The sequence below is a fragment of the Ambystoma mexicanum genome, chromosome 2p, assembly GCF_040938575.1.
Source record: "Ambystoma mexicanum isolate Mex_15411 chromosome 2p, UKY_AmexF1_1, whole genome shotgun sequence".
Taxonomy (NCBI): Eukaryota; Metazoa; Chordata; class Amphibia; order Caudata; family Ambystomatidae; genus Ambystoma; species Ambystoma mexicanum.
This window is the reverse complement of record NC_090923.1, coordinates 1414578173-1414589326: the sequence shown is the minus strand read 5'-3', so window position 1 is coordinate 1414589326 and position 11154 is coordinate 1414578173. Positions and strand designations below refer to the sequence as shown.

General features: G+C 46.1%; 1 protein-coding gene across 2 annotated transcripts in view; it reads left to right on the top strand.

Moving 5' to 3' along the window:
* Positions 1–2455: 2455 nt before the first annotated feature.
* LOC138566061 (uncharacterized) overlaps positions 2456–11154 on the top strand; it is a 115597-nt gene continuing 106898 nt past the window's right edge. Inside the window, exon 1 of one of the 2 annotated variants that reach the window (XM_069643093.1) lies at positions 2456–2676. In XM_069643093.1, the coding sequence (XP_069499194.1) occupies positions 2497–2676 (180 nt within the window). In that variant the 5' untranslated portion in view covers positions 2456–2496. The remainder of the gene's footprint in view (positions 2677–11154) is intronic. The other variant, XM_069643092.1, reaches the window with a different exon arrangement.

Sequence of the window (11154 nt, the reverse complement as noted above, 5' to 3'; positions counted from 1 at the left end):
AAATGGACGGCGGCAGAAACAGGTGCATGGGAAAATGCGCAAAGAGAGCAGAGACTGGAAATCAGCGAGGACCTACAACAATGGGTGGCGCTCACGGTGTCGCTATTTCATCCAACTGAATCAGCTTCCACATCTGACAGCCCCGGCAGCCCAGGAGGCTCACCCGGAAAGTGAAGAATCTATAAGAACCAAGGGGGTCTTGGAAAGTTGGGGGGGACTAGAGGGGGAGGGACATGTTAGATCCTTACATGGTGCAATAATGATGATATCGTTGTATTGTTATAAAACCAATAAAATATTTTTTTTAAAAAAAGATATGGTCTGTTAACTTTTGATAACCTATTTGGTAATGTCTCTTTTAATTCTATACAAACATTCTGAGAACTGGGGCCCCTGCCCTTTCTTCATGTTCTCCTGACATGCAGAACATATTCCATTAATTCCCAAACCCTCCAGAAGCTAGCATAATAACGAAGGGTCCACATACCTGGTGTGTTTCCTTGATGTACAAATTACTGTATGACTGGAGAAAGAAACGCTGAGTGGGCTCCAAATGGAAATGGGAGGAAGCACTGAGCTCTGGGATGGAGGACAGAACATGGGGCAAGGCATGATATCACCAGGCCATGTGAATATCTAAGAGCCCTAAATACCAGTGAATGCAGTTCAATTAACAGTGAATGCAGTTCAATTAACTGCACATGCTATACTGTACCCCAATAAAGCTTAGAACATTCGATCCAACAGACACTAGAGCGTGTCCAAGATGTGAAATGGAGGATGCAGACTTTATGACCCTTGCTTTGGACTGCCAGTTGATAAAAAGATTTTGGAGCCCCTACTCCCTTTCCATAGCAGCCAGAGAAGATGGGAAGCTGGGTCTGCGACTTGTGCCGCCGCAACACACAGGTAAATGGTATTGGGGAGGGTGGTGGGAAATGGAGGGAAAACAAAGGGAAATGGGGATGCAGGATGGTGGGAAGATGACGGCCAGGGGAACCAGCCATCAGGCAACTTGGAACACGGGCTGAGATTGTAGGTTTCAGACCACGTTTCTAGCCACCTGATTGGCTGGTCCCCCCTTTGTCATGAACCGTCGTTTACGTCCTTTCTGGACCTCCTGGTCCCTGGGTAGCAGGAGATTGCATGCAGTTATCCTTCCAACATGGCCGCACGGAACGGAATGCTCCGGATCAGTCTATGCGTTCCACGCTGCTCATCCTACAAAAGAGACACGCCACCGCGGCTCTGCGCATCTCAACGCTACCGCTACCTGTAGTCGGACGTGCTTAGCCGGAGTTCGATCGGGGCTCTCGCTTGATTCCTTGTTCCCAGTTCCTTGAATCCCCTCCTGTTCCCTTCCCTCTCCAATCTCCTGTAAAACCTTCCGCGCTCAAGTCACAGTCCTCCGTGCCTCAGAGCGTACCTTATTTACTTCCTGGAATTACCCTGGACTTTGTGAACACTCCTGGAAACTGAACCGCTACTCGCACGCTGGACGCCGAAGATCGGCGTTCGGGTCTGTACAAATCCTGGGCCGTAAAGAAGAAGAAATCCCAGAAGGTTGCAAGTACACAACAGAAACAGGTGAGAAGGGGAGAGACTTGTGACACCCTTGCCGAAGCTAATGGTTAATCCAGCACCTTTAATTGCCTGGAAAGAAATCTTGGTGGCCTGGATGAATGCCTCTCCCCCACTTCTAAAGACATGGTTTTGAGAATGACTGTGGGCAAACAACTGCAAACACAATTATGTTGATCGTAGCTGCAAATCTCTGTGCATTTTCTACATAGACCTCCAAACTCCCAGCGGAAGTGTGATATATATGGTGGTGCTATTGAACCACCAATATAATGTCATCAACTGCATTCTCGAAAAAATGCACCTGTGAGACACGCACCAATACTATGGCTGTAATTTGGATGTTACTTTCTATATCTGCCATCACTGATTCCTTTAATGTGTCATTGTAAAATCAAATAAAAAGTTAAATAAAGAAATGTATGGCGCCAAGAATATCTGCCTCCCAAGTTATCTCTACTGCACAGGCACCCAAGGCATATTCATCCCATTGAGTTCCATGCTGCATGGTCGACTATGCAGGACACCACAGTGAGCTTCTAGCCCATTCACCCTGGTCGAAGCCATGAATGCATAACTGTGGCGGAGAGTAGCTTGGAAATCACCTAAATAAATTATTAATGAGTTCCTTAACTGGGGATCAACGAGCACTGTGATAAATTACAGGCATTTTATGTACAGACCACATTACTGGTCTTGTGAAGCCTGCCAGTGATTATTTACCCAATCTGAGGATGGCCTGCTTTCAAAGCAGGTCAATAGGTTGCAGTTACCCAATGAGTGTTGCAGTAGAAGTGCCACCCAGTTTGGAAAGTTAATCCTTAACTAACCTCAACCTGATATGTGCTCAGGGGCATATATCAGGTAAAGAATTTCTCTGTCCAATATTGGACATTATAGAACAAATCCAGGAAGATGAAGAGCTTGCTCGTGGCACTTTGGCTCTGTTGCCTGGTGAGCTGGGCCCCCACCACTGAGGCACAGGTGGACCTCAGCAAGCTGTCCCGCCTCGGGCAGACTTGCTTGCAGCTAGCAGTCAAGGCTTTCAACACAAACAGAAAATACATCTTTACGGTGGCAAGCGTGGAGGAGAAGGTAGGCATGTTAGGGAAAAGAAACAATCTGTGAACTGAACTGATGGGAGTATCTGAAGCCAGAGGGAGCAGAGTTATTACCAAGTGTCGTACTACAAAGATACAGAGGAACACAGACACACGGGAACATCGCCACATAGGAAGAAAGTGAAGGCATAGACGGGGACATGTACCCACATACATATAGATGCATAGACTTTCCATACAGAGGCACATGGACACATAGACACGTGATATTCTATAATAATGTGTGTAGTGCGGCGTAGACAATCTCATAACGTGGCCCTTGCGATGTGTGTCGTGTAGGGTGGTCGCCACTTTTCACAGACTCCCATGTGTGGTTAGGCCTATGTACGTCTATGGGTGGTATTAATCACAAGACTCCCTGGTAACGTTTAGAATGTGGGGGCCTTCATTTTCTGTTATGTTTCTGCACCATAACATGGCTTTGTGGTCCTCATGTGTTACTTCAGTGGAAATGAACAAAATGAGATATATATATAGCCATGATGTAGCCCGATGGCAGAAAATCAGGTGGTCTTTAAAAGTACTTAAAGAGGAAGGCAGTGTGTCTCAGAGTAGGGGTGCAGTCACAGCAAAAGCCTCAACAGCTGGTCTTAAGGCAGTGAAGCATGGACTCTAGGGCTAGTTCTCCTCAGATGGTGGCAATGCCAGAGATAAGATGCGTCGGATGCATGTTTTACACAGGAATGGAGGCTAGTGGGGTAGAGGCTCTACATCCCAGCCGCAAAGCAATATGTTTAACTTGGCTCTACACTGAACGCCAGTGTACTTAAGCTAGCATTGCTAAATGGGAATGTGCTGCTTCGTGTTTATACAAGAAGGGTGTGTATGCATAACAGTGTTGTAGTCGGTGTATTGGGCATTGCGGCAGTAACGGTACATACTGCTGCACTTGTGCAATGTTGGTTAATGCAATAGCTGCTGTGCTGGGTCCTCTGTAAGAAGAGTAACAAAGGCAGCACCCACAGTGCACCACGCTATCCAGATATTCAGCCTGGCTTACATTATTCTGCATCACTTGCGGGTGCACGTTATTTTTGTTTAAGCCTTTCCTTTCCTTTTATATTAGATATTTAGTCTCACGACATGCCGCTATTACTATCTCTCTCTTTACTAACGGCCTTCTAGATCAGCTGACTCACTCGTGTGTACAGTGTATTCACTGCCGTCTTGGTATTTGGTTTTGACAAAGCTTGCTTGTTTTTATACTGGAGTACACAGCCTGTGTACACAGCCAAAGTGCAGGTTTTCATTAACGCAGTAGGACCACTATATATTCTAAGACAACAGCTCCCTCTGGGTGACAACAGGAAAAGCTTTGGAAATTGGCATTGTCTCTATATATCGTAAGGCAACAGCTCCCTCTAGCTGTGACAACAGGCGATGACTGCATCAGACAAACATACATCTTATTTTATTATATTGTTAGATTAGATTGTACTATTTTACATGCATGGACTGGAACTCAAAAACTGCAGCCTGCCACTTACCTGTATCAAGGATTTTATTGAATGGGTGATGTGACTGAGGGAACAAGCATAAGTCAGAATGAAAAAAAGGGACAGTTTGAGGGAATACGAGGATGTACCGTGAAAGGCACGGGTTTACAAGCCCCTCCTGAATCAGCACACAGAGGAACTCATCGTGTGATGCGTCAAATAATCACCTTTGTTAGCTATGGCCTGGAATGGAGAGGATTATAATGAGATTGATCAAGGCCTCTGTGTAGGTCGTGCTAAAGGGTTTGGGAAGATTCCTGTAAGGTTTTGGATGGGTCACCTGACAAGTCACCTTAAATAAGGAGATCTTGAGATTGGGTCGGGTTATCCCAGTCAGTTGCAAGATGTGTGCCCATTTACGCACCTCCCAGCAAGAATTGAAAAGTGTTGGCATACCATCTTCCAAGACAGACATGCTGGGAATATCAACATTTGTGTATTGGAATACAGTACAAAACGCTTTATTGGCATGAGAAGAAACACAGACAGCGTCAAAGTAAAGGCAAACATTTACAAACCCAACCGTTCTAGCTTTTGTGTAGGCATTCAATAGGGTTTTGCTGGGCACTGCCATAATGGTACCCCAAACACTGCTATAATGGCCCTAACGGATCATAACATGGGAACAGCTACCACATGGTGAGTACCTTGGCATATCATCTAAGTGTCTGGCAAATGACTATTGACTACCAATGCAATGTTAGGGCAGTTTTTCTAAAGTCCAACTAAAGGCTCCATAAAACCATATCTGAGGCAGTAAAAAACTCCACTCTTTGTATAAGGCTGTACCACCTGAGAACATTTGGTAGCATAGACAGAGCAGCCAGGCTTGTCTTAGGAGGTAGAGAGGGCTGTAGCTTGGTATAAAGAAATTGCAGTATATATATTGTCCAAAGAAACACTGAAACACTATATATTGTAAAAATACATAGTTTATTTAAATGCAGGTAGGCAAAGATACATCTTGGCGAGGTAAGTACTATAACATATCACATAAACACAATTATAAAAAAAACAACTCAATACTTATGGTATACACACCAAAGTATAACCTTACTTAAAGTACAATAAGTAGTCAAGGTAAGTCAAACCTACAGTTGTACATTCAGGATGGTAATCTGCTGTTCTTTGGGAATAAGACAAGTCTTGGGCAGTGGAGCCAACCTTTGTTCAAAGCCTGCTCCACTCCAATAGGCTGCCTCCAGCCTATTTGAACCAATCACAAGCACATTGAGGCGGGAGCCAGCCACCACAACGAAGGCCCACATCTATGCCCGGGATGAGTCTCTCCCTCATTTCCCTGTAGAAGAAGAGGATGATCCATCATGGCCCCTCCAGCCCACTCAGCCTCCTCCCCCATTGAGCAGAATTTCCTGTAAGGTAAGCCCAATTTGGGCTCAGAATTCGCCGGGCACTTGCCCTTTTATCTGGTCATCTTGAAAAAGAAATATCTGAATGTACTGCCATTTCATCCGCAGTGTGCATGAAATGCACCCTTATTGAGCACTTCTGTTACTAATTGAAAGTGCAACAAAGCGTTTACTTCCTGCTGCATGTATGGTATTCTACTTGCTTCAAGCTGGTAAAATCGAAATAACCTGCATTGCAAGTGTGCACTCTCTAAGCTGGCCGTCCCCGTATTGGGCAGTGGAGTCAGCCTTTGTTCAAAGTCTGCTCCCCTTCAATAGGCTACCTGCAGCCTATTTGAACCAATCATGAGCACCGGGAGGCAGGAGCCAGCCCCCACAACAAAGACCTTGTCTGTGCCTGGCCAGTCCTGACTGGGCTTGGCTGGCGGCAGGCCCCACTACCCTACCACAGGAAAAGAATGCACCATGATGCTGGGCAGTTCCACCGCTCGCCCTTTTACTATGGGCTCCTTTCCCCAGATACAACATGAGTCCTGACTGTTTGCTCCATTGCCTCCTGCAGCTATCCTGGACTCTGTGCCACTCCTGACATTCACACTGATCTATATAAGCTGTCACCTCTCCCTTTGTACTTCTCGGTCACAAACTCTTTACATCGTCTTCCTTTCCTCAGCTCTCACTTCCACTGCTTCCACTTGCTGTACTGCTGTGCTGCAAGACTTGTGTCCTAAATAACTGTTTTATAGGTGTGCTCACATCCTGCATTGCTTTTATACTGTTAGTTTGAAATCAATTTTAGGTGTGTTCACATCCTGCATTACTTGTAAAAATGAATTTAGTTGTGTTCACATCTGCATTGCTTTTAGAAATTGCATTTAGGTGTGCTCACATCCCGCATTACTTTTGACTGTTAGTTCAAACCGAATTCAGGAGTGCTCACATCCTGCATTGTTTTTAGAAATCAAAAAGAGGTGTGCTCACATCCTGCATTGCTTTTAAAAATCGATTTTAGGTGTGTTCACATCCTGCATTGCTTTTAAGAACAAATTTAGCTGTGTTCACATCTGCATTGCTTTTAGAAATTGCAGTTAGGTGTGCTCACATCCCGCATTACTTTTGACTGTTAGTTCAAACTGAATTGAGGTGTGTCACATCCTGCATTGATTTTAGAAATCAAAAAGAGGTGTGCTCACATCATGCATTGCTTTTAAAAATCGATTTTAGGTGTGCTCACATCCTGCATTGCTTTGTGACTGCTTACTTTTAACATCCACTTGGCCGCCTGTGTGTCAGGTCAGAACTGTGCATTGCAGCACCCCCCTCCCCCCATCTCTTTATCTCTCTGCCTCTCACCTGTTTCCTCTTACTCTGAGATGGCACTCTCCAATATATTCCAACTGCTACACTAGCACCTAGCCACTCTCTCTCTCAAATCCTCGCTGCAAACCTGGCCTCCTAATTGCAGACACTTATGTCAGTGCATCCTCCAGAGAAATCTTCACATACATCCTTTTTTCTGTCCCATCTCCAGACCTATGCACTTCTCATCTCTACTCTCTCCCCTTACTCTTCCTCTCCCATTAACGGCGGCACCAAGTGGGAAGTCCTCTTGGCTGGTTTCCTCTCATCTCGCTGCTGCATTAATGTCTATTTCACGGGCATCATCCTGGTTCAAGGCCTTCAGGCCAACATCCTTCTCTTTGACCGGATCCTGGCGTTTCTCATCAACTTCCTTCCTTCTCCTGCCTCCCCCTTAGTTTCCCCTTGCTCCGCCACCTCTGACTAAAGTACCACGCCCCTGTACTCCACCTCAAAAAACTTTCAAAGGAATTGATTGTTTCCACCTGTACACCCTCAATGCACGCTCAGCCAACAAACACTCTGCTGACATCTGCCTTCTCCTTGAAGACACTGACCTTGACATACTTTCACTCACTGAGACTTGGTTTAATGCCAGCTCAGTCACTTCCTTTGACTCTCTCGTACCCGATGGCTTTAGGATCACCTCCAAACCTCAACCTCACCGGACTGGTGGTGGGGTTGCCTTAATCTTCTCTGAGTGGATTCCTTCTTCCATCCTACCCACTCTGCTCTATTCATCCTTTGGGAGCATATTATGCAAATAAGTCATCTAGCCCTCCTCCACCCTGACCACTGCTAACATTTACTGCCCTCCAGGTGCTTCCTCTCTGTTTCTACGGGCTGATTTCTATTCCTCCTTACTCGCAACCACCTCCAACCTGCTACTCCTGTGTGACTTTAACATCCAATTGGACTCCCTGTGCAAAGCATCCACCCGCTTCATTGACCTCTGCACTCTGCACCTCTTTATCCCTCTCCAATCTTCCCTCTGGTCCAACCCATTCTGCCGGACACATGCTGGACGCCATCATCCATTCAGACCTCCCTCTCTCATCTCCTCTGCTCACCACTCTCTCTGGTCTGACCACTTTCTTCTCTCCTCCCACCTGGGTCCCTATGGCCTTGTGACAACTTCTCTAAAAGCCCTGCCAACCTCACAAACATCTGACCGATCAAACGAGTGTCAGCTGTTGCCTTCACTTCCACCTTCATTCCCCCTTGCCCACCCAACTCAGACTCTACCTCTGACTCTGCTCTCATCAACCTCTATTTCTCCATTACCAACACCCTAGACATCCTTGCCCTAGTCATGAGGATCCGCCTGAAACCTGCCTCCAGCCGTAACACCTGGTACGACTCCGAACTTGCAGACCTGAAACGTAAGTGGAGGGCTGCAGAACGGAAGTGCAAACCTCAGGTTCACCCTCTGACAAACTGGCCTGCTGCCTGCTCCAAAAGCATTACAGACTCTCTATCCATGCCAAAAAAGGGCCCACATTCAGGCACGATATCTGGCGCGTCCAACAACATCGCTGAACTCTTCAAAATCTGCAGGGAATTTGCCAACCCATCTGCAGTAGCCTTTGCCCCTATTCCATCCCAGGCCCTTTGCAATGCACTCACCACTCACTTCATCACCAAAAACCAGTACATACTGAACAGCCTTGTCACGTAATCTTCAAACCCATCCCTTCCCCCTTGCCTCCCCTAACCTCTCACCCTCCTCCTTCTTCCTTTTCCACCTTCACATCTGTTTCTACAGAAGAAGTCACCAGAGTGGTCAACTCCCTTAAGGTCTCTTCCAAACAGGTTGCCCCTTGCTCATCCAGAACCATCAAGGACAACATTGCCTCTCTCGCCCCTGCTCTCGCTGATCTTTGTAACCACTCCTTTGCTATTGGTTCTTTTCCATCCTCCCTCAAGCACTCGCTTGTGCACCCCCTCCTTTAAAAACCATCAGCAGACCATTCCTGCCCAGCCAACTATCGCCCTATCTCTGTCACCCCTTTCCTGGGGAAACTACTTGAGAAGCTGGCCCTGCTCCAACTTAACTGCAACAATGAACTTGTTGGCGGTCTCCACGACCATCAATCTGGATTCCAAGCATCCAGAGGCATGGAAACTGCTTTTCTGAATACCCGTGAAAAACTGCTTGCATCCCTTGATTCCAACTCCTCTGCTGTCCTCATCCGCCTTAATCTCTCTTCTGCATTTGACACAGTGAAACACTCCATCCTCATAAAAAGGCTCCATGATACTTGATATCTTGGAGCGGGCACTGGACTGGCTTACCTCCTTCCTAACTGGCCACTCCTGCAAAGTCATACTTGGCACCTTCTCCTCCCCTACTTCTGGCATCCCCCAGGGCTCCAGTCTTTCTCCTTAGCTGTTTAACCTCTACCTTACTCTGCTGGCATGCCGCCATTCCTCCTTCTCCCACAACTTCCAGTGCTATGCTGACAACACACAACTCTTCTTCAAACTTCCTTACAGATGCCCTTGCACCCACCATTATCCCTGACTGCCTTTCAGCCCTCCAGGCCTGGTGTACCTCTAATGATCACTGCCGCAATGCCAGCAAAACAGAGCACCTTGATTTCTTCCTTTCACTTTGGCCTTCTTCCATGGGCTCTCCCCCTGCTCCCTCTATGGAAGCCAGAAACCTTGGAATCATCTTTGATTCCCCTCTCTCCTTCCTCCCTCATACTCAGGACATTGCCAAGAAGTCCCACTTTCAGCGTTTCCTTCTGAAAGGAATTCTACCTTTCCTCACCTTCCACCAGAGACTCAATGTTACCTGGGCTCTGGTTCTCTCTGGGCTTCCCTATTGCAAAAGCCACCTCATTATTCTACCTTCGTCCTATCTGCGACCCCTCCAGGCAATCCAGAATAGGGCAGCAAGACTTATCCTTGGCATCATGCCCAGGGACTGCATCTCTTCTGCCCTACAAAGTCTTCACTGGCTCCCGATCGAGAAACAAATTAAATTCAAATCCCTCTGCATTATCCATAGGGCTGTCTGGGGTGGGGACCACTCGATCTGCAACTCTTTCTGACTAAATATTCCCCTTCTAGACACCCACATCCTCTGGCACCAACTACTTGTGTGTAAAGCGGTTTGCTAAACAGAGAGAGAGAGCAGGTGCTTGATCGCTTTCCTCAGCGGGTTCCTTTCCTTGGAAAAGCCCCACCCCTTTCATCTTGAGCAGGACTTCCTTAAGTTCCGGAAAAAAAAGCCTCAAGACCTTCCTCTTTACCTCTTGCTTCCCTCCCTCTCTCCCCTGCCAATCGCACATTAGCTTGATTGATGTGCAGGGCCCTTATGCATCCTCGGGGCCCTGATCTACCACATCTTATCATCCCTGCTGCTGTCTATCCTATGCACTTGCCTCAGCTCAACCTAAACCACTGGAGGTTGCACTTACCTTTCTTCATAGCACTTTACCTGCTATTCTCCATGAGCACCACATCACCTATCCCATACCCCTCTCCCGTCTGCACTTGCACGTTCTGAAAACTCACAAGGTATTGTAGGTTTGTCTTCCCCTCCCCATTGTCTCCTCTTCTATTGTATTTAATTATTTAATCATTGTTGTAATTTCTTTGTCTATCATCCCTGTCCCTTCCATTTTGCGCTGTGGGTGCTTTGAAACAGTACTTGCTTCCTGTATAAGCGCCTGACAAGTGAACAATAAATAAATAAATAAGGTTAGTTAATTTTAAATTACAATAGGTAATTCAAGGGTAATATACCCTATTGGCCATAACATACAGTGTTATTCACATTCAGAATCAATCACTCAGTTATACTAACTCTTGTTACAAGTATCTTAAGTACTTTCTAGAGGGGCATTAAGCTACTCATAGAAAGCAAGAACCTCATGAAACTATTTTAGAGGTGCATTTAAGCAATTCAGGGAAAGAACAACCCAGTGTTACAAGTTTAGAAGAGCAGCAGCTATTCAATGTTAGTATAACCTATTGGTACATAACTGTTACACTATGACTAATACAGGAATAGATAGTTGAACCAGTTATACTTTTCAGAAGTGTAATATACAGTTCTAAGGTAACTAGGAACGTTATGACTATTTTAAAAGTTCTCTTAAGCAGTTCAGGGAAAGCATAACCCAACTACACACTTTTAGAATGGACAAGCTATTCAAGGTAAGTAAGAACCTATTATACTTTTAAGAGGGGCTACAATCAACTCAAAGACAAGTA